Genomic DNA, 25564 nt, shown 5'->3' on the forward strand with positions numbered 1-25564 from the left:
ATTACATCGTTTACAATAAATCTGAGGCCCTGGTTTGTAGGTAATGGACATTATCATTACACCTGACGGGGTCTCACCTTTTTGTGGCCGGTTTTGCCACCAATAGTTGTTACACCATCAACTAAGGCAATAGGGAACATTAATGCTGGCAAGTAAGCTTATTTATATTTCTCAGACTTAATACCGATTGAGGCAGGCGGGATATACCATTTACTGGATAGAGCAAAATTGTTATCTTTTAAATTACATAGATTCGATGAAATAATTTTACTTTCATTTAAACATAGTTATTTTAATTTTAAAGACAGATAAAGAAATGCAGATATAACTAACATAACTTAATTTTCACTATTAATATATACAAATAAAAAACTCTAGTATTAAAAAGTAAACTCACATAAAGTTATTCATAATGCATTGTTAGAAAAATACATAGTTGTTCAATATATAAGATAGAATTAAAAATATAGAATCAGAATTTAAACAAATTCATGTTTATCCATTCCACGTTGACTAGATGAATTTCAATTACAAACGGAACTAAAATACAAATCATTTAAGTCAATGATATTAATATTCATTGTTAGGAAATGCGACATTGTTAGCATCAAAGTATTTTCATAATGCTGCAATTCAAAATAGCATGACAAAATATGCAAAAAATATCAAACAACCTGTTTTTTCCTCTCTATATCCATACATAATTCATAACATTAATATGCTTATAAAATGAACTGTTCCATCGTAGGATCTAAAAATAGCTAAAAATAATGCTTGCAAGTCACTTGTTCCTCGCAAAGAAAATAAATGTTCTTGAACAAGGTAACACGGTTCCCTAGTTGTCTGTTTTAGTGAAAGTACATCTTCAGAAACAAGATCAATGGTTCCGTAGTTTTGTTATTGTTTACGTGACTCCGGCTCATAAGTAGGGTGTACATTTATGACCAGTGTCCAGTAGCATTGTCTTGTTGTAATAGGACACCCATTTGTCATAGGAAGACAATCTTGAAGCGTGTGGCTGATTTATGGCCCTAACTGGACATCGAGATTACCCAGTGCCATTCTGCAGCACCGAACAGACTTGGGTGATTTTTACTATCGTTTTATTACCCTGCAATTTGTACAGTTGATTGTGAGAGTGATCACTTCGCACTAGCGTACTAAACAATTAACGAGAAATAATATCATTGAATGTCGGTATACAGTTAACCACTAGATGGTGTTAGATGCAGAGAAGATATTCATCACTTGTGATAACGACTCGAATATATAATATAACATAATTGTTACACTAAAAAACCCGCATCAAAGTTGGGATATTGATTTGCTATTAATTATTTATAATTATAAACTAAACAGTATTCACGAAATCAAATCGTAATTTATATTTTAATAACTAAAGAACAAATCACAGATAGAAATAAAATTTCAGTAATACCGGTATTGATGTTTTTTATTTACTTTCTTTCAATACAGATACGATACATGATATAACGTCTAAAAATCGTATTCCATCACACCTCACCTTTTCATTATCATCAATCAAATAGTGTATTAGAAATCTATAAAATATAATAATAATTGTTTTTTTCTTAAATAGAGTTTTAGAAATCTATAAAATATACTAATAATTGTTTTTTTTTTGTAAGTAAATTGTGTAAAAACAATGACAGGTAAATGCAGTAGTATTACCTGTGTTGTGTTATTCATTAATATGGTATATCGCCACCAAATCTTAATTTCAGGTAAAAATTACAAAAATACTGATCACATATGACGATTTATGTTCTGATAAGATTTATTATTCATTTTAAATCTGTATTAAAACCGATATCTTGAAAACATCACCAAACCGTGTAACAAACGATTACAATTATAACATTCCAATAACGTTTGAAAAAAATATTTTATTTGAAAATAATTGCAATCATTTAGAATCGTTTTTACAAATGCAATAATTTTATCTGAAACGTCCATCTGTAGGTATAGTTCTAACTGTTTAGTTAACGAGCCATTTTACAGATGAGAAGTGTGGCTACTGGAGAACTCATCTGTTATCATTTCACACAGGCATTTGTTTTGTAAATTGATATTTGTTTTAATCAAATAATACAAATAAATTATGTCACTGCGGTGAGTGTGTTTTAATTTATCTCTAACAATGAAACATTTAAAATTCCAATTCCAGACAGATTAACATAGACGACTTAAGTTTGCTTTGATAAAAGATCTTAATCTCATTAGGTATCAGGTAAATAAGCGGGTTTTTGTGATCCTTCAAATCTAAAATGATCATTTAAGAAATCCAACAGAGAATATAGAATTCACGCAGGTAACAACAATGGGGTAACAAAGGGTATACGTAAACATAGACACACCTCTGCTTACAGGTTCGTTTATGATAGCAACAAGCTAATAACTTAACAATTCGTTTCTTTGGACTAGAATTAACTGTTTAATTTTGTTTCATTTATACCTAGCCTTTCACTGAAGTCGCCGAAAAGTGAAGCTTTTATGAACCCCAATTGTTATTCAATAACCGTCCACCTTACTAACGCACAATTTAACTTGAATATCTCACCAGGGTGCAAGAAAAAATGTTTTCTTTTCACATTTACCAAACACTGTCAGTGGTAACATCCTTCCATCTTCAAAGCGAATATGTGTAGAAAATAAAATATATAATACAAAATAAAATCTAAATTATTCAGTTTTTTTTCTCGTGAAGTCTCCTTGCATAGCCAGTGAAGTGTTCAGTATATAAAACTAGGGCGATATGATGTTAAAGCTATATCCTACACTAGTACATACAGACGTGTTGAGTGTGAATGAGGGTCACTCAACCATGGAAGCATAGACCAGCCCCCTGGCTAAATATTTATCAGTCATCTGTTTCACGTCAAAAGAATGCTTTTAAAACTCTGTTCCACAACACTGGTTATTTTTTCTCAAGATTTTAGTGGTCCACTCGAAAATAGTGCTTCACATTATAATATATCAAATATATTTTTATTTTCCAGATAGTTCATCTGTTCCGATATACATTCTTTCCAATTTCAGGAAAAACTACGACAACCTTTTATTCCACTTCAAAGGAACCGACCGCTATACGTCACGAGGCAAAACAGAATCAATTAGTCACGTGGGACGGCGCTCGCTTCTGATTGGACAAAAGTAAAAGTCACATGCATAATGTTCTGAAGTGAAAATGGTAGTTGTTCAGTTGTGGGGGTGGCTACCTTACTGACGGTGTATGTACAATGATGTTCGGCTAAGTCGTTACTTAAACACAAATCATCGGAGTACAAGATAAAAATAATAAGTGTAGTAAGGTTATGAGTTCCTACCTTGGAAACCTATTACCGGCACACATGGCTGCTAACGCTGGACATTCGGATGTGTTTTATCCACGCGCGGAAAAGTCACTGGACAACCATCATTCTGGAGGATATCATACGACGACAACACACAATATGTGTTATGAAAATGAAAATTCTACATACAGTATGGGTAACTACAATTGCTATCCTATGTACGAGCGATTAGACTCTCAGAACCAGATTCAGCCTATGAACCTTGTAGCTAAACAACAGGGATACTGTCCCGGTGGAAACGGTAGCATTTATCCTTATCAAAATTCACACAATTTTAGCCATTCTAATCATTTGCATGGGATTTCACCTTACCAAGATGACCGATCGAGCTGTGTTAAAACTGAGGAGGGGTGTATACCCACCCCTCCACCTACTTATCCTTTACACGAACAACACCAATCCGTGGGACAGTTACCCTCAATATCAGGGCAGGACTTGAACCCACATCATCCACATCTTTCCACGAATCCGTCATCAATAAATGGAATTTCTCAACAAAATATGGCAGTTTATCCTTGGATGAGAGCGGCTGTTAATGGAGGTATTGTATTAATTTTCATAATGTATTTTTTTTAAATTATTAATAATACATTATAAGTAGAATGTTTGCAAGAAGAAGATAAATATTTTATGTCTCCATAGGTAGCCTAGTCATCGAGCTCTCCCGCCGTAAATCAACTTTACGGTCGAGTTAATGTGAGCTGAATTACACATGCAGTAAGGCCTAGATGTATATAATGTGGTTTCTCGCCACTTCATAATATACATACATTGTACTAGCCTTCAACCAATTCTCCACGGGATATGCCGTACAGTGTTAAATATATGACGCTGTGTTTCGTGTAAATTCTCCTTTCAACGCCCTACTAAAACCCTTATGTTTTATGAAAATGTGTCCAACACGGAAATGTGAGCTATTTGGTTTTTCACGGTTGAAGGACATGGCGTTATAATTCTAATTCAGGCTAACCCGCGGTTCATTGGAGATCCGTATCGCGCGTTATAAATGTATTTGTTTCGTTAGTTAGAAACCGTAACATCTTCACACACAAGTGACCTTAAAATAATTTCTGAGGGCTGTCAATAATAGTCTCATTTGCATAAAGGACAATCCCCTTCGGTCATTCAGTGTCGCCTCATGTGTATTTGTTGACAGATGCGTTCGTTACAGTAAAACAATTTTCAAAATTATCCCCTTTTTATTTTCATTAGCATACTAGGGACATTTGTCATTATAGAACATTTATTGATATTTTAAATCAAAGTGTTTTAATAATAAAACAAATGATTATTCAGTTGATATTATCTGTATAAATCTTTGGTTTTGCTTCATTACCCCAAATGCGTTTATTTATCAAATAAATAGGCATATTATATATTTTCATTCCGTGTTTATAATGGCAATATTATACAATAGTCAATTAATCTGGAACTAATACCAAAATGAACATTAAAAGTTAAGTTATCATTGTGACAATTAAATAAAAAAATAATAAAAGATGTAAATATATATTCACATTTAAACAATGTGTGTATATTATTTTTATATTCTAATTCATTTCAAATTCACTTTATCAATTTAAGGAGTAATGTATTTTCGCCGATAAAACTTTGTCTACTGGTAAATTAATTCATATAATTGAGCTTAAACTGTTAACTTCTCATTTTTTGTTTGAAATGATACATCATCATCTTAAACAGGCTCATAGCAGTTGTGGAAGGTTTTTATGACCGTTTCACTGTCTTGAGCTGTATAAATCTCGCCTAAACTCGGAACTCAAGCATAAAAAGTCACCATTAGGGCATTAATTCGTCATAAAACCAACCGACATAATTCATATCTCTCTTCATAAGAAAGTTGTTATACTACTTTTGTTTCTGAGTCGTACGAGGCAGGAGGCGTGCTCAGTAATTCAGTAAGTTTGTAACTCACTCATTACCCGAGACGTTTATGGTCAGTAGTGGACGGTTTATGAGGTGGCAACCCGCTTTTACGAGCCCCAGCCTCTTGTAGTATTAACAGTAGATTATCACTGACCCTTAGCAACAATACACGAAAAACACAGGGAAAAGAATGTTTGAAATTATGAAAGTGAAAGATTGAAAACCCGTGAAATGTTTTAATTGGTTCACAAGGGTGAACATTGGTTTATGAGAAGGTCTACTCATCTACAGAAATACATATGTTGTAGAAACTCACTCAACACCAAAACTGGTAGCATTTGTGTCTGTCTTTGAACTATCCATTAATATTCTAAATGATCTATTAGGAGCGAATTCTTTGATAAATTTAATTGATTTCCCAGTACACTTCACAAGAAAATGTGATTTTTTTACATGTTCTTATATATTTTTCTTTTTTTGATAATAATATAGATTCAGTTAATTTCTATAAATAATTTATTTATTTCAAAATATCATTTTATTATATTCACTTATACTTCTAAGGCATTATTTTTTAAATTACAATACATTTCACATCATACTATTAAATCTATATTATCTGAAAGGATAAGGTAATATTAATTTGTTTTATGTTGAGAAATTTGAGTAGTATTTTCAAAATATTGATTGAGATTTTTGCATATTTTGTAAACAATAAGTCGTAGTACAAATTACAATGATTCAATTAATGTATTGTAAACATAATATATATCAATAACATAATATCTAGGTTATATAAGTTACATAATCCACTACTGCACAGAGCATTGATATATGTGCATAAATGTTGTTTTCACATTTAAAAATTTACAAATACGGTAAAAGTATAACAGGTGCGTTTTATGATAATGCAAAATTCATACAACATATAAATCATGCATAATATTAGAAATTATGACGAACATAAGTTAGGAGAACGCTATAGTAAATTTGAATTAAACACAATATTATAATAATAAAGAAAACGAAAACATTAATAAAGCTGCTACAACATGATGAAATATAACAAAATAAAGAAAAGTATATTGCAAATTATACGAAAACGAAAATATTACACGTTACTTGTTATTGTTCATTTGAAATTTATGTATGTTAAAAATATGTATCAATTTCAAATTATTTTATAAAACGAAATTGATAGTTTGTATTAAAATATTCCTTAATACGATTTCTTAATTTTATGTATATATGTGATATTCGGCATATAATAGAAATTAAAGAAATATACAATTCAAAAAAAAAAAAAAAAAAAACAACCCAAAAAACGATACTAATGAAATGCAGCTAATCAAACAACAAATAGAAATATTAATATAACATTTGTATTTAAAAAAATAATGATAGATTAACTATATTTAGAAAATCTGTATGATTCATGGGCATTTGTCAACACGTGTAAAATTACCAAGTTATAATATCAATGTTGTTATTAAAATGAGTTGAGTTAAAAAATTGAGAATTCAAACAATTCAAAACAATTTATATATCATTTCATATACTTGTTGAGAAGATAATATACATATATATATATTTCAAATTCTGGACAACATAAATAGCAATATGATAATGGATAAAATGCCAAAACAGTTGACGCCATGTTCTTTGAATGTTTATTTTTATGAAGATTATGATAAAACTTTTTTTTTGTGGAAGAGCATGGGGAAAATTGGAAAACAATAAAATAAATAATAAATATTAAAATGAAATAGTAATATTCATGTATAATACATAATGCATTATAAAAATATATATACGACAAGTACTCAGGGTATACATGTAATGCATTATCTATTGATGATAAATATGCGTATTTTAACGAAATATCAAGAAAATTTAATACATATCTTTGAAATAATTACATAATAGTTCTGTCCCCGATTTCTCGAAACAAAATTGCAGACTTAATTCAAAACTTAAGTTTTTCTCCTTATGTAACTTATATTGCAATTTATGACTTAAGTTTGTTTCGAGAAATCGGGACCTAAACATTTACCATTACACTAATATACCAACCCTTCAAATGCATATTATTATATATAAATAACAAGATAAAATAACAAATAATGATTTAAGTAAATATATTTATTTATACATGTATATAAAACCTGAATAAAGTTAGTCAATACGGTATTTTACATTTTATGTTACATTACCAGATCGAAACAACAACATATTTTCACACATTTTGTTCCTATATATACGGAAAACTATAGATACTAGATAGGGATGTAAACAATGGTGTACATATTCAATTTCTGAAATTTGCATTTGGATTACAAATATGTCAACAGGATAAGGAAGCGCAAAGTTATGTGACAAGTTCCATGTTAAAAACGTATCAATCAAAATATAAATTATTTGAAAGTATTTATGTATTGCATAGGTTTACATATCGGATTTGACAAATGCAATTCAGATTTCCACAACGCCCGCGCGCCGAAATTCCACGTCGGTAATATAGCAACGAATACTTTTCAAAGAAAAGCATTTGATTAACCGCTGATTCAACAAGTTGGGACGATAATCTATTTTTCAAAAACCCGATATGGTTTTTTAGGAGATGCCTGTCCATACCCCACCTCAACAATTGTTCCGAGACTGTCCTGTATAGCTGAATCAGTTCCTCTCCCTAAGTTTCTTATCTTTTTCTCATTAGAAATCCATTTTTTAACTTCATGCCTAGTTGTTGAATATTTAGAAAGCCTAAATTACCGTCATTTTGGCAATAAACCGTAGGAAGCACGGCAAACAAGGGGTCCGTATTTTAAATCTGCTATAAATAATGTTACATGAATTGAAATCAAAGGTACACCGGAGCCACATCTTACTCGAGTGATTTGAACCTTTTTGTGGACAATCGCATTTAGATGTTTTACGGACATGTTTCTCCGCCTCGGAATCTCCACGCCGTGCCACGACCATAGCGTATTCACTGAATCGTATGATTCAATTCTTCCCTTTTCAAGTGGTCTTTTGAATATATATTCTGACTCAAGGGACTGATATGTTTAAAGAAAATGTCATTTGAGGCGTTTGTGTTGTGATTTCTTCTTTAGGTGTGAAGTGACGATGATGTAAATGATCCCCCGGCGACTGGAATGATATATCTTTATAACATTCAGGGCCCTTTAACGTTACTAAAACAGGATTCATCTTGAGAAAGTCAGTTTTTTCTTCTTTGATACGACCATGGGTAAATGCGGATCTAAGTACATTCATAGTTGAATGTAAAACCTGAAATAAAAAAATAGCAGTTTGAAACAGATAAATCATTAAATATATATCCACAACCTTTCTGAAACGCAGAAATCATTAAAAAAGCCGTTATAATAAAGAAATCAATATGCTTTCATATGTACATAGCCCTATGAAATGTTGAAATGTTTTTTATTCAAAATCCATAATCGTGATTTCATTCCCAAATCAATGCCTACTTGACAAAATCCATTGACTAGCCCCTAGATATCCTATTCTCAAATGATCCAAAAATTGACACTTTGCTTTATTGATTCCCAAGAGAACACGACTAGATTGGGTCTCTGTGCTATAGACAACATACTAATGGATATCGGAATGATTCTGGAAGGTCCATATGACGACAGTGATAAAATGCATAGATGTCCATACAAGGGATCCACAGTCAGCTGACCGGGAAGGGCCGCTATAATGCTAGGGCTGGTATCTTATTGGTAGTGTTAGAAGGATATATTGATATATATATATATATATTGTCAGCCCTCTGTCGCAATTACCACAAAAAGAAGGTACATTTGCCACTAAGATATGATCACAAAAGTGCATTCTCATTAACACACATTATGTTCAGTCATCAAATATTAAAACAAATACATAGATAAGTAAATAAATCTTCTTTTGATTGATATCGGATCGAGTAGCATTTCGTTATGCTCTTAAGAATGTTCTTAAATGCAGAGCTTCTAAGGACGTTCACACTGTTACTTAGAAATATGGGTATCTTACTATTATCTAAAAAAGCGAAGATGTGCTGTAATTATTCGCATCTGTCTAGCTTTGCCATATTCCCTACGCCACGCCCACATCAAAGAATGATGTACAAACCAGATTGAATTAATGAGCAAAACACAAATATCAGAAATAATTAACAAGCCTTTCTGAATCGTGTCCCATTTTGATTCAAATGAATGATGAAGTACCATACCCTATATAGACAGCAAAGCCATGTGTAGGATGATTTCGTTTAATTCAAATGGCGAAGTGAAAGACGAAAGCCAACCAAAGTAAGGGTACGAACAGAACAGGTGTTTCATATTAATAATTTCCTCTTTAGTTATTCCTTAAACTTACTAAGAGACACACGTTAAATTTGAAAATGTGTTTGTTTCTCTGAACATGTTGCTACTTATCCACTATACAAAACTGTTGGTATTTATCAAAAATGCATTACTTCTGGGCAGGGTTACCGGAAGTCATTCTTAGTCACTTAAGCGTTTTTTCTCTCTCTATTTAACGCGAGAAGTTGACGGTGATACTTGAATCAAAAGTAGTTATAGATGTCAGGTTACATACTCGAATCTATTATACGAGAACTAGGCAGTTTATCGGATGTAAAATGAAAAATGTGTTTGTACAACGTCAACGTGGATATCATTCTTCTGTGATTGTGACGTTTTTTAGAAATTTTTGTCATTACTTACATATATTTATTCTTCAATATCACTTTAACTGCAAAAAGAACCTGTACATTAGAATGTGAAATATTGAAATTTACAAATATAACTACCCAGTTATATTCAATATTATTGTATTAAATTGGAAACACACATTTCAAATTGTCAGTCATTGACACATTCATCAAATACCAGTAAAACTTATTAATTGTTTTTGGTGTGTTATTAAACGGTCTGTTTCATTTTGTAACGAACAGAACACGGGATATTTGTCATCTTTCAGGACAAATCAAAGTCGTTGAAAATGAGACCCTTTAACTAACACTGTTCTTGCGTTACAATTGATTAATTATTAGAATTGCAAACTAAGCCAGTGGAGCGGAGTGCTTAACCGACCATTCGATCCAATGTAGGGCATTAAACATTGAAGAAAACCATGGAGTTTCCTAAACAGCTATGAAATATCTCGTTCACTTCTGGATATCATGTGGAGCCATTGGTAGGTGCACTGTAGCTTCATTTTCAATTTGGGTCTCCACTATGCTTGCTAATATCAACGGTACACAAAACACGTAGGTTACGTGTAGTCCAAAATTCACCATTACATTATCAACCCTAATTCATTAGTGTTAAACTTTATAGACATTATAAGGTAATGAAACAAGGTTAAAATCATTGAACTATGGGTTTAATTAGAACATGGATGATTCATGACAATAACATATTGTGCAAATATCTGAAATGCAGTCATTACATTTCTCTGTAGAGTTATCAGACGACCTATATTTTTTTCTCAAATCTAGTCTTGTAGCTACGTAACATACCAGCGATTTGTATCTACAAATCAACAGTACGTAATTGATAGCGCAATTTGGCAATTGAATCAGTATTTGGATTAGGGGTGCTCAGAGGTCATCAGAATAAATGACATATACTGTGTTACACTGAAAAGACTGAGATAAGTACGAAACAGTTTTGGGTTTTACTGGTACGAAACTTACAGATATTACAGATTTTGAAGAGCTTTGTGAGCTGTTATTCATTAAAATGCACATGTCACTATGAGTTACGGCCCTTGCGCCCCATGGTTCCCCCCTATTCTCCTACGGGTCGACGTCGTAAACTAGACAACTGCTCTAAAACTGTGTCTTATAGTTTTAAGACAGATCTTTTTAAAATGATAACGCCAAAAAACGAACCGCAAATACCGCTCTTTTCCCCATGTTTTCCCTTCTCAAATTAATAAAAATTACGGAATTATTTATCAGAAATATATCTTAACTGTATGGTTCATACACATATTACTGATGTAATTCTCAATTAGACTTCATTGTGGTGGGATGTGTAGGGGGGAGGGGGTATGGGATATGCTGTAGATTGTACATGTATTATTACGAAAATAATGCTGACATGGACTTTGAAAGTAGGTCACCATGAAGATATATTACAAAACAAACGAAGACTGTAATTCTTATTTTCCTTAAATTTCTATGACAAAATGAAATAAAAACATGGTCAATAAACATATAATTAGGTCTTGATATGCATAATTGAAGGGATGCTGTAACTTCTACATTATCATTATGTAGTGTATATGTCTGAAAAAAGCATGAAACGTTATGTAACGTTTGCATCATGTACTGTGCTTAACCAGGCAAGACGTAAAATATTTTTCTAAAAGTACGAATGACACTATTTTTAGAGCTATATGTTTATCAAGAATTAAATGTTATGTACGAGGTGTGAATTAGCTCCATCGTTAATTTAGTGTTTTGTCACGAGATTGTTTGTCTGTGCCATGACCAGGCGACAAATTTATACGGTATGAAGTCATACCTGCACGAATTGCAATTAATACACAGGTAGGAGACATTCTGCTAACGAGGACAAATATTTGTATATTCGGCAAACGAGATAATTAATTTATGAGCGTGTCGGGCGGTGACGATTAATCTAACGAGTAACATTTCTCTCTTGAGTAATGCCTCTTTTGTACATGTTGTTGTACGCGAAACATTGTCAAAAATAACGAAAACAAAACTTTATTACTGAGGTCAGAAATATAAGAAAAAAATAATATTCATCATTTATATATAGAGAAATTACTTACGACAAGATCATTTTCGGGGCTTTTTTGAATTCTTTAAATCTTGAATATATATCATCGCGCGAACGCGAGTGCAAATTTTAACAGTTTCTGCACAGATTAAACAATGAAAGGTGACAAAGCGAAAAAAGATCACCAAACGCGAAAATGTAAACAGTATTGTACGCCTAACGCAGTATTTCAGGAATAGCAGGATCGATTTGCTAGAGGTTACCTTAGGTTTGGGGTTACCACTCGTATTTATTTTTTGGCTGATGAAGACGTGTCAGGGTTGTAGTGTTAGCATCCTCGCTTGATCATATCAGCTGACGTTATACATCGCTCATCATCTATGAATGAATGCGTTTACACAAATTACATTCCCGTACGTTTTGGTAGACCGGTCCACAGTTTAGTAGTTTATCGTTTTACTTTGCTCTAAAGAGAGATGCTCTCGAAAAACTTTTTTCCATGACTGGTTCGAATAAATATTGTCACCACCGAAGATAAATAACGACTTTGCCACATTAGCGCGGTTGTTCGTTACTAAAGTGCCCACATATTTCCCGCTTGCATTCCATCGACTTCTGAGAAATTCACGAAGAAGGTTAGACAGGGGTCGATACTAACACAGGTTCAAAGACCTGAAAGGGACTTCGTTTTGTTTTAGATAAATGTTTTGTGTCTAGAACCAGGAAGATTGACAGACAGTATCCTTTAAAGACTAGGTGAAGCAAACATGCACATCATCAGGATTTATTTTCTTATACAACAGCCTAAATTGTCTGTTTCTGCTTAGGATCAATGAATGAAACAATATGTTCCACCGGTAAAATTTGACAACGTTAGCATACAGTAAAATGTCGTAACAATTTAAATGTGACCCCTGCGCTCTATCAAACAACGTTATCAAATACAGATCCATCGGTTGTGGTGTCTGTACCGTAAAAGCTATATTGATTTGTTGAAACGTGAGTTCCGGACCTAGGATTAGATGTAACGATATCGTAACCGTTTTGTGATTTAGAAACAAGTCGTAAAGTGTTTCCTCTCTTCTTGTCTCGCCACTCTTTACCTGGTTAGGATGTGATATACGGGAAAAAGACCATAGATAGATACGTGTACGAGTGTTTGTGACATTGGCATTCTTCCCTGTTCTGTGCATTACTCTCATACCCATATCGTCATTCATGCATAAACATGTTTATCTTATCGAACGATCAAACGTGTAAGAGAAAAAATAAAGCAAGATGCATATTTTATGAAGATCGTAAATTTTGTTGAAACTTTGCTTCACATATTTTCATTCATGTACGTTCGTGTTTGTAGTATTTTTCAAAGGTGAGCCTTGGTATAGAGGGTGAAACGCCATCGCCTGTTTTAAAGCTTGGTCATGCATAACACAAACCTGGTCGATGTGTCCTTCGATGCGTCCAGCCAACCGGAACGTCCACAATGCTGGAAGATGATTTATCTGTCGATATCGTGTCATCGTCACGTGCATTATGCCTTCATGTTAAATATGCATGCGCGCGATCTGTCATCTCCGAGCGCAAAGTTGACATAGCTATACCAATGAACCAATAAGTTCAATAAAATGTTCCAATTACAAATTAAAAATGAATTGGTTTCGATCTAATATACCTGGACAAAATGTGTAAATTTTAAAGATACCCTATCAACAAATACCTACCACAAGATATCCTATTTTGATACTTGTAAAGGTATCATAATAATTAGCAGAAAAATTATTCACATTGGTTCACAAAGATATGACCTGTTCACCATATTAATGATACTTTTCTAATGTAAATACTTACATGTACTTATATACAATAAACAGTTCTGACTTTCAAGCCATTTAAATAAATGATTACTGCTAGGTCCATTATATCTTGAAAAAATAATAAAGATATTTATTTTTATTTCTTCAGAAGTTAAATTTGGTATGTTTGATTTACGATAAACACTTTCAAAGTGAGCTTTAATTGTCCTATTTGTTAAATCAAGCTTCATTTGACGCAAAAGTACATTTATGTATATCGAAGTTGCATATTATGCTATAAGCTTTAATGAAACATAACTAACTTATTCAGTACATTTGATCTCCCAACATCGACTACTTGTTGCCGGCGATGCAAACATGATTATGTGAATGAATTGTTCCAATGCCCGTTACGACAAGCTCTAGGCGGTTGGTGAATCATACTTTAATCCAGAACTGTTGTTTTGAAGTGGTTCTATGTGATAACATTGGTGATATATGTGATTACCACAACAGATAAAACATAACGTGGATTTCCCGACACCCCCTTACACCACCCAATGGACCGATCCGTTTCTCATTATGTTGCAAATATATCCGGAAACGTTGCCGTATTGACAAAATATCGTGTAAATCATTAAAATTCTCATGAAGTGGACTCATTTTTCAACATTTGTCATTAATCCACTGCCCTGCTACATCTGATCTGGCAGACGGTTCCAATCGAAGGAATAATATTATACATGTAGTTATTTGTTGACAGCATGCATATACAGTTAAACTGTGGTGTCATTCGTCAGATTTACTACTGTGAACAATTATAGAACAAAACAGTTTCATGTTAACGGTGCAGTCTGACATCCGACACTAAAAACATCTGGAAACCATGATTTCTGAACGAGACAAAATGTCGTCTGCTTTGCTCAAGTTTTCCGTGAAGTATCGAAATATCGTATATCTGAGACGACATATTGTTTACTTGTGACGTCAAATTGTTGATTGTGATGACAAATTGTTTATTTTAGACGACATATTGTACAGTTGTGACGACAAACTGTGTGTTTGTAACGACAAATTGTGTATTTGTGACGACAAATTGTTTAGTTGTGACGACAAATTGTGTATTTGTGACGATTTAATTGTGATGATTTATTTGGTGTATTTGTGGCGACAACGGTGTATTTATGGCGACAAATTGTCTATTAGTATTTGTGATGACAAATTGTGTATATTTGACGACAAATTGTATATTTGAGATTACAAATTGATTACTTGTGACGAAAAATTGTGTATTTTGAGACGACAAATTACGACAAATGTGTTGTATGACGTAGTGACAGGTGTTGCTACATCGGAGGGTCCGTGTTATCATTTTCGACAGTCCCCTGACATCAGCGCTTGTCATAAAACTGCAGCGAAAGAAAAATTAATACATATCCATAAACGTAAAACTTTATGTTAAGTTTATACCTTACAAGGTGTCAATGCCAGTGTAAGCGAACATTTACTGCAGTCATGGTCTGTAAAATTTCACATGAAACCATTTCACCAATGGAATTAATTCATATTTGCAAGTTTTATGACCACACATAAAAGTTATATAAACATTTCAAAAGGTAACATGGGCAGTCTTATCTGTTGTTGAATCATGAGCCTTGTGTTTACATCTGTATCATGATATCATATTGAATGTGCAAGTTATTCGGACGGACAATCAAACCTCCCTTGAAACGAATTTGACCTTTGATCCTGTTCATTAAAACGTTTCACACCAATGTCCTTCAACGAGAACGTTACATACGTAGTTTTATACAAAAATGTACTTAATACTGAGGTGGGAAATCAACAACATTTGTAACTATTCAGTCCAATAACAGGCAAATGTCGCACATTGCTACTAAATAAATTTTGCATTTAAGGGAAATTGCACTTTGAATGAAATGGATCATAAATAAAAGCAAAATGTCGAGTGAAACTTTTCTGTTATAATGTCTAACCGCAAATTGCCTTTGAAAGAAGAAATTGCAATGAGTAGCAAATGACAGCAATACGATTAATCGTAAATAAAATAGGAGAATTGAAAGGAAAGATATACCGTTATATGTATTGTATAACGTTAACGACGTGTGGATTAATTAAGATGAGGCAGGAAGTGAATATATATTTCACTTTAACATAGAGCCTCACATTGATCTACGTACGTACTACTAGGTCGAAGCCAGCAGACCGTGTCTGCCCGATAGGTATGGTACAGCAATCGATGGCTGGCCCAGATGGCGATCTTTCTGTACGTGACTTTACACCTAAATTGTCGAAATTATTTTTGTCGGATAAGAAATCTAGCCTCTTGCATTGTACTCGTTTGTGTGTATATATTGTAGTGTTTCATATACTACAACATCACATATCCGTTATCATGCGCCATATTGCTAACAGGGAATTTCAAAACTATCATTTTAAGACTTTTAAATGGAATTCACTTAGCCCTTATGGAAATTGCTTGCACGACCTCGCAAATGAATATACTCGAATGCCAATGGGGTTGTTAGAAAATGTGATGTATGGTTGAAGCATATCTAATGTAAGCTTTGTAAACAGATCTTGATTTTTTCATAAACTATACACACTTCCTTAACATACAATTTTCAATAGAAAGAGACAATGTAAGCACAATATTTTCTACAAGGGATAACCGTAATTTAATAACTAAAATCAAAATAAATAAAACTGTCTTTGATATCGCAGCAGAGGGCTTATTCGTGAAACTGATATCATAAAATTTGTATTTCCGTGCATTGTCGAATTATTAAGGGAATCATTTCACAAAATTATAAAAAAAAAGCTAAATAGAAAATACGTTAAAGTTATTTCATAAAAGATAATAAAATTACTTTAAATACTTTAGATAATTATGGCTTTGAAATTATATCGTGTTGTTAAGAATGAGCAATATTACTCATGATACTTTAGAGTTAATTCATCCATGTCACTAAATGATGGATTGAACTTAATTATTTTGCAATAATTAGTATTTTACGCGTGAAACGTACGCTAAACCACATAGGGGCTTTTCATACAGACAATAACACTACAGGTTTCCAGAGCTTGAACAAAAAAGACAGAATGTAAACAAAATATTCATTTATATGGACAATGGCGAGTATATCTGAAGTAGAATGCAACCGAAGTAGATAAAAATCCGGGTCTTTTGATACACATTGATAATAGGATTCCTATAGCGCATGTCAAACGGAAATGTGATTCTGCCAAGCTGTTGATTTGCTTTAAACATCAAAACATGAATATATGATCAATATATATGCACACATTTTGAAATAGCACTACTTGAATCTAACACCATGACATCTTCCTCTGCGTATATTTAAAATCCTTTAGATCAATATCAAAGTCTTCCCGAAATACTACGTATTGATAGGTATGCAGACTTGCCGTCAGTCCCTACCGTTTATTGATACGATTTTCTCAGCAGAATTCTAATTTAGTATTATCTCCCCTAGTTTGAAAATTTAAAAATAAACATAGCACAGAAACAAATATTATCATGCCAAATTTTAGCGGTGTTTTTAATATTCTAGAAACTAATGGCTAGTCTAATATGAAGGTTACTAAAGCAGTCGTTTTATGACTGATAAGGCTTATGCTACTTGGTTCGTTTAGTACTGTGGACTTACTTGTACCATTTAATATTGTACTCACCGAACCATCTCCGATATTAACACAGAGGAAGTATCGATCCTTGAACAGATGTAAAGACAATAGCATTCATCGTATAAATCAGCGATTCTATTGTACGGGCAAAAAACCAGCGTCTGTAACATTTAGTACCGCCTAGGGAATATAAGTCCATTGGGGATTTAATTCTGTTTTACAGCTCTTGTTTTTTTCATCGCAGAATGAAACAGCAAAATATGAACGAACACCAAATCAAGGGAAATTTATGGTGAAATACTTTGCTTTAATAAAGATCTATCTTGTGTCTTTATCATATTGAAGCTAAAACAATAATTTGTTTAACGCCACATGTTTTTATTATCAACCAGAATCTACGCGGCCTTGAAGACTAAAACTAGATAGTGGTTTGCGCATGCCCATAAATAACGTAGTTCGTGCATAGAAAGGTTGTCTAATTGAATTCTTGTATAATATACCACACGTACACATGCAACAGACAAGGCGCGTGCATGCAAAACCATTCCAGTCTTACAAAGTATAACAAAGCCTGGAATTAGCTCGGGCGTCATGGGTGTATTTTGTTAAAGGGGTAAAGCTAAATCCATTGTATCAAGTTAGGGGTATTCTTCTTGTTGACGTCGTTTCTTATATTGGTACTGCTCACAACAATGACTTGTACTTTTCTCACAAATAAGTAATAAGATATGTTTTGTTATACAGATATCAAGTTCTGTCCTTTTATTTACACCGTACGTGCTGACTTAAAGTCAATACGATACACGGCTATAATCTAACCCGTCTTTTACCTGAAGTTATTTGATGATAATTTATGTAGCATATGGTCAAACAATATTAGACTGTATTGGACCTTGTAGAAGTCACCACAATATAACATCTGTCCATCTTTTGTGTGACGTCCTGTGGTTACCAAATGACAGACTTAGTCAAAACATTGTTCCCGAAGACAATAGCTGACAGGCTCAAGGCAATACACATCACTCATAGTCAGTTCATATGTATTCATATATATATTTCTTCCAGCTTACTTCGCGAGCAATATAGGGTATATTTTATTTCGAAAAATAGACTTTCCAATGTTGTGGTTTTGCAAAATACAACGAAGATATCCTTTCAATTTCTATATTAAGCACTTACTATGCGATACATACCTAATTATTCTTGCACTTGAAATTGCTAGTTGCCACCTTTATTGGTATATAAGGCAGTGTGCTGGCTCTAAGTGATATCAGCAGAGAGTTAAATTTGAGAGATATGATAATCTGACTGCGCATTTGAAAACTCTTAACCAAATATTTCAAATATGAAGTACTTTTGCTTCTGAACACTTTGTAATATGGCAAACATGATATAGGACGCATAGTAAAACGATTGCTGCTTTTGAGTGAGGCTGACTCACATATGGGTTATAACGAGGCTTGGCTCATGTCCATGGCTCTAAAGAACCACAAGGATGCTTGTGTTTGGAGAGAACATGTTGTGCCTTGACACACCATCGAATAGTTATAAATGGGAACAGTAAAGTCTCGTGTGGTTTTCCGAGAGATCCATGGTGACTGAAAGGGCAACATGGCAACCTTTCCTAGTGTTGTAGCGCCCCCTGGCGGTGCTGAGACGGGAAAGTTCCTCAACAAGATCCGCAAGAGGCCGCTTCTGGGCCACAACAGCATTGTACCTTGGGCATATTACACACATGTATACTTCAATGAAATTTTAACAAAATTGAGGTGTCTGTTATAAGGTCTAACACAAGGTTGCCTTACGCCAATAAAAGCTGTTGGTCTCAATACAATATGCGACAGGAAATATCTCGGATGTTAGCTACTTTGATAGGGAAAAGATTGATTTATAGTTCCACTGAATATCCTAGCAGATTTAGAGTACATGCAAGAATTAATTCTCCCAAAGAGCGCTAATACAAGACTTAATGATTTGGCAAGCTACATACTATGCAGGATTTTGTGCGTATGTGGAGTGGAATTATGATGAACTTGAAACAGGTTGGATATTCAAGATGATCGTATCTAAATATATCCTTGTATTGGTACCAACATATTATACCACCATACAGAATTTGCAGAACTACATTATGTTATGTCTCTACAAATCTAAAGATGATGATCAAATTTCTAAACTCTAATTTGATATTGACATATTGGAAACACTCCAAAACACTATCTGCTTTAGTCAAATAAAATCTGCGTTACCTGTCTGCATACATTTTATAGCAAACATGATATTTTAGCAGCGTTCAATAAGCATTCTCTATACATCCAATTCGTAATTATCAAGGGATTTCGACTGTCTGTGAATTAAATAAGAGACGTTTTATTAGCCGACCATCAGCCCAGCAGAATCTGTCTTGTCTCGTCTGGTTTCCGGCGTTTAAAACCTTCCTGTTTCATAATGTATAGTTCCTATAATTACAAGCATAATATCTTAACGCGAGGAATCTAAAACTTGTCTTATAATTATTTTTCTTCGTGGAGAAAAAAAATGCAATAAGTCATAGTCTGTGAAAATTAGATTCATAAATCTTAAATATTTATTGTGTGAAACACAAATACATATATTTTGTAACAACTGTCTCATGCTTTGTATGTTGAGGTGGTAGCTCTATAAATCTTGTATCAATAACTTAGAAGTTTTTATACACGTGGAAATGGATAGAATCAATACATCATATCCAACCAGAAAACTAAGACAACGATCTAACGCAGCATGATTTATGAGAACGCAAATGTAGTTTGAAACACAGCGATAAAAGCATTGTCAAATTGTCGGTGCGAGTGAGTGAGCACACACCGTACCACGCTTACAAATTTGCATAAATATATACATTATTATAATAGAAATATTTACATATGCTGTGTATATTTCAATGCAATATTCCATTATTAAAGTATCCGCTTTATAGCTAGTCTTCATAAAAAATACGGTTTCATATTTCTAGATAAATATGCGGCTTTGAAGTTTTGTGAAACTGCACACATTAGGATTACAACCATTAGATATAACATCACATCTATACTTAGCACAGGTAATAACTTAGATATCAACTCATATAGATTCAGGATATACTTGTATCTGTAACTTTTTATATATACATTGCATAATGTTGTCTTCAGTTCAATCGCACATTAAAAGTGAAGGTTAAATAAAGTTTAGGCGCCGACGTAAAATAAAAGATATACATTAAAATTAAGAAAAAGTAGTAAATAGCTAACAAACCGTACAATATGCTAACACTAACTGCAAAAGTTATTTTTATCATTGGTAAGCCTAAAGATGCATGTATGAGTGTACTTTTATCGGATGACTGGCTGTGGTGATATCCAATAGCGCCATGCTTTCTGTCAGAAATTGTTTTCTGTAATCATTAATATATTTAAATGTGGTTGTGACATTCACAACATATATCATAAAATCACTAAAAAGCGCCCTTTCTAATTAGGCGCACATTTGTCTCTGACGCTTTTGGACACCAGAAGGCGTATGGCAGAGAATCGCGCTGATACATTTCTAGAAATTAACGTCGGTATGCCTGGCAATAATTTCCTGTGGCTGGCTTCCGTATGTTATTATCAAGTAGAGAGAAATCCTATCAATCTACATTGCTTAAGAACTGTGACATAGACAGTGTAAAGCTGTAACCACATCAGCACTGAGCGCGCGGTATGTAATGGATTTCAGCTAAGAACCCAATCTCATTTAGACGCGATGTCAGTGTATGAAAATCTCGCAAAATGACCAGCCCCCTATCGATAATATTTACATCACTTGGACCGTAGACATGTTTCCTTGTGATTGATATGTTCCTAGGCTGTGTAGCTGGAGACTGGCACTTGTGCTGAACTATAGGGAGCATTGGATATGTGTCATTTGAAGGAGAAACGCGTCTAGACTTAAAACGAAGAATGGGTGAATGACTCCATTGCGGGAATATTGAATGAAAACCGAAAAGCTAAACCGTGTATACTTATTCATATAGGTAACAACGGTCATACAATACACCATAGCTGAAGCAGTTATCATGTTTTGGAAATTTTTTATTCGTTTATGAAAACTGGGAACTTAATATACGACAGTGTTGTTAAAATGTTTACCATGTAACTACGAAAAATGCCTACATCGACAATTTAGCAAGAAACCATGTGATTCGTTAATAAAGAAATATGCATTTAACTTATTTATGGCTTCTGTAGTTTAGTAAAACGAAATCACCAAGGGTCAAGCCTTACATACACCAGATATGAGTCTATCAGCTGTACGGAAAGTGACATTTCCCATAACTCGCGGAGTGATACATCATGACGGAAGCCGTATCCAATCAGATATCAGAATAATTAATGAGTCTGGACCAATGACATGGTCGTATACCCAGGGGAGTTTTCTCATTGGTTAAATGTCTCTAAGTTTTCTGGAAATTAAAAACAAGTCTATTGATTAACAATGGAATATAAGTTAATTTAGTGATATTTGTTTGTGGGCTAATAAAATTAACATATTCATACACATGTATCGAAAATGACAACAAAGTTTTGGCAAAATAAAAAAAATCACCATTTCTTGTAATTTAGTGATAACTGCCAATAAACTTATATACATTAATGATGGATTATTAAAAACGTATTTACCTAGAACAAAAAAAAAACATTCACATTTGGCATAGCCTGGTTTCATGCTATTTTATTACTATATATTATAGTAGTTTAATCCATTAGACAAAATTTTAGTATTATTTCGAACTGTTGCGTGTTCGCCTACCATCAGGGTTCCCCTTCATGTGGTGGTTCTTCAAAGTTAATTGATTTACTATCATAATTACTCTAAGCATGACCTAATTTATAGATATAATCTTCAAATTGATCGATCAATTTTCTACTTTTTTTTCCAACATAATTTATTAGTTTTTTTGTCTTTCTACAATTCCACAGCTGCTTTGTGTGTGGTGAATGACACGAGGGTCTTTATATGTATATATTCGATGTAGAGAAAATTTGAATTTTATATATGTTTATTAAAATATGTGGAATTTGTTCTACATTTGTAATTAATGCACTTTACTTTTAAGGTGCGTTTGATGCACAGTTGCGTTCGTTTTACGGTAATCGATGAAGTATTTGTGTGCAGGTATTCGCCATGTGTGGTGGTGTTTGGTTTCAAGTCAGAATTAAATAATTCAGGTGTTTAACCGCCCGTGATATCAACACCTCGTCAATAAAAGATTGCTACGCGGGGAGTTTACCGTGTATGGATGCACGTGTATAAACAAAACACAGTCCTACGCCAATAACTAAATTCATTCCTGAACTTGAAAGCTTCACCGAGTTGAAAATAAAATAGTATCACTGTATAATTATTAAACATTCTTCAATTTTAATAAAGTTATTTATTATAAATAAGTTTATATAAATATGTTACATAATAACATTGAATTCTTTATGATAACGATTACTAATATTTGTTAGTCGACCCTGTATTGTAGAACAATTTAAATACCAACGTATAGCCACTTCATTCGCCTTCTAAGTGGGTAGTGGGATAAACATATATTATAGTAGAAATAGGAACGTAACAAAATATTATTAAAATGTGTTTTATTCAAGTTTATTATTATGTGTACATTGGACGTAAATACAAATATTTATTTATTCATGTGAACAAAAAATAGTGTGAATTAAATGGAAACGTAGTGTGGATAAGAACATCTTTATAATTTGTTTCAAATCCACCAACTAATTCACAAAATGTTATATGTGTATACCGTGTGTAATAGTAGTACACCGCTACCAACTTAACTTATAGCATTAAACCGTAGATTCATATATATGATTTAGGGTCATAAGTTAGTAATAATTGATATTTTACTCATTTTTATGGGTAATAATATCTGGCAAATAAACAACACTTAACGAGGAGAAATAGACACTGTTCAACCGACAAAATGCCCTCAAGCAAAGCATAAATTCAGCCAAAAAAGTTAGCTCCGATTTCGTATAATGTAAATAGCCCCGATTTTACGATAACGTCAGGTAGCTTATACACATATGCCCGTGCTCCACCTCTGCTTTAGGTTAGGGTGTCAATGTTATGTATCTGGTTCAAGCTACAATAAATAAATGAACTTCGTATTCAATTTGTCTAAGGTTTTTAATGAATTTAATGGCTGCGTTTGATTCAAATAAACAGAAGTCGCGTTCGATGCAATATATTAAATCCGGATTGCGAGATTTCAATGTGAACATGAATCTTGTTAATTTCCGAAACTAAGAAAACGCGTTCGATACAATAGATCTAATTCAGCTCGTGATATTTCAAGTTGAATATCAGTCTTTGATAAAGCAATATTTGAGTGCATTATTATTTTCCCCAAACTAGTACAATGTATGTATATATTTGGAGATAACCAATAAAAAAACAAAATATAAAACTGTAACAGTTTTGACACTATTATGTATTATATTTAGAGATTTATTGTTATAATCAAATTTCTTTTCCTGAGTTTAGTTTGCTTGAAATTGAATAAATATATAAATTCAATGTTTTTTCCTGGCTTAAATTTGCTTGAAATTGAATAAATATATAAATTCAATGCTTTTCCTGGGTTTAGTTTGCTTGTATTTGAATAACCATATATGATTTATTTGCAGGTACTTTTCACGGTTGTTGAAAACAGTCTTAACTTGCTAAAATATAGGTTTTAATTATTTTGCAGAAGTTACATACGAACAGAAGCGAACACGCCAAACCTATACGCGATACCAGACGCTGGAACTGGAGAAAGAGTTCCATTATAACCGATACCTAACCCGACGGAGACGAATAGAAATTGCACATTTACTCGGATTAACGGAACGTCAGATCAAGATTTGGTTCCAGAACCGACGAATGAAATGGAAAAAGGAGAACAATATCCCAAAACTAACCGGTCCTGATAGATCAAAACCGGAAACAGATTCAGAAAGAACAAACATTGGCGCAAGTCCAAGTTCAGACGAAAACAACTATTCCAATTAATGATACGACAGTGTAACTACGTGGCAGAGTTTTGATTTAACGAGAACGAAAATTATGATCACACGTTTATTCATCTCAGGGTAAAAAGACGGTTTTAGATACGAGACGGACTCCCGATTTTTGCTCACCATGCAGGTCCCAGTGTATTTTAGCTAATGAACGCTTATTACAAGTGTACGGTATTATGTTTAAAAACGGTGTGTGCTTACAAACATTGGTACGGTAAAGAACACACCGTAGCATTTATGCCGTCTGTGATGTTGGTTATATAGGGTAAATAAGTCAAGAGTAACTATATAAATTCATCCAAGTTCTGCATGACGAATGAATAAATATATTATTTTATTTTATGAAAAACGGTATCATTTTGTTGTGGAATATTGTCATGTAACTAACCCAAATAGTGTATTCTTAGAAAACATTTTTAAATAATTCAATTTTTAATATTTGATTTTAAAATATTGCATAATCTCAAACTTTAACGTAAAGAAATATGTTAGTTATTCTTGTCAGAAGTAGTTTATCTACTGAAATGTATTCAGAGGAAATAAAATCAAAATCATGATTTTGGAGATATTTGTTAACGAGAAACTTCTAATGCAAAACATCGAATGTTAAGATATAAAAATATTTCTGCTTTAAAAATATATTTTGTGAGAACTTGGATAAATTTTATAGTGGCAGTATTCTTGCAAACTGATTCTACAAATGTGAAAATATTCACAGAGGATTTTACTTATGTTTTGTGACAGTGCTTGTTTTGGACAAATCCTGTTAGACTTTTGTGGAGTGTTTCCTTTTCATCGTCATCGTCAATGTTCATCAACTATTTCTGGAGACATACTTTATACATTATACACGGGTGCCGGTATCACCCTATTCTCTTCATCTCCAAACTAAGTAAAATATCAGAAATTTCTCTAATGATTCTCTATTGTAGTCTTTTTTTAATGAAATGATAAATAATCTCAAACTAGTCTTTTTTTCGTTTATTATATAGTGATGTGTCATTTAT

General features: G+C 33.0%; 1 protein-coding gene across 2 annotated transcripts; it reads left to right on the top strand.

Moving 5' to 3' along the window:
- Positions 1–3061: 3061 nt before the first annotated feature.
- On the top strand, positions 3062–25564 carry LOC138321841 (homeobox protein Hox-D4a-like). Of its 2 annotated transcripts, none has more exons than XM_069265834.1 (2): positions 3062–3915; positions 24230–25564. In XM_069265834.1, the coding sequence occupies exons 1-2, from the start codon at positions 3336–3338 to the stop codon at positions 24547–24549; spliced, it is 900 nt and encodes a 299-aa protein (XP_069121935.1). In that variant the 5' UTR covers positions 3062–3335; the 3' UTR covers positions 24550–25564. The 2 variants fall into 2 exon arrangements, with proteins under 2 accessions (XP_069121935.1, XP_069121936.1); XM_069265835.1 differs by having other exon boundaries at positions 24248–25564.

The sequence above is a fragment of the Argopecten irradians genome, chromosome 4 (genome assembly GCF_041381155.1).
Source record: "Argopecten irradians isolate NY chromosome 4, Ai_NY, whole genome shotgun sequence".
NCBI lineage: Eukaryota > Metazoa > Mollusca > Bivalvia > Pectinida > Pectinidae > Argopecten > Argopecten irradians.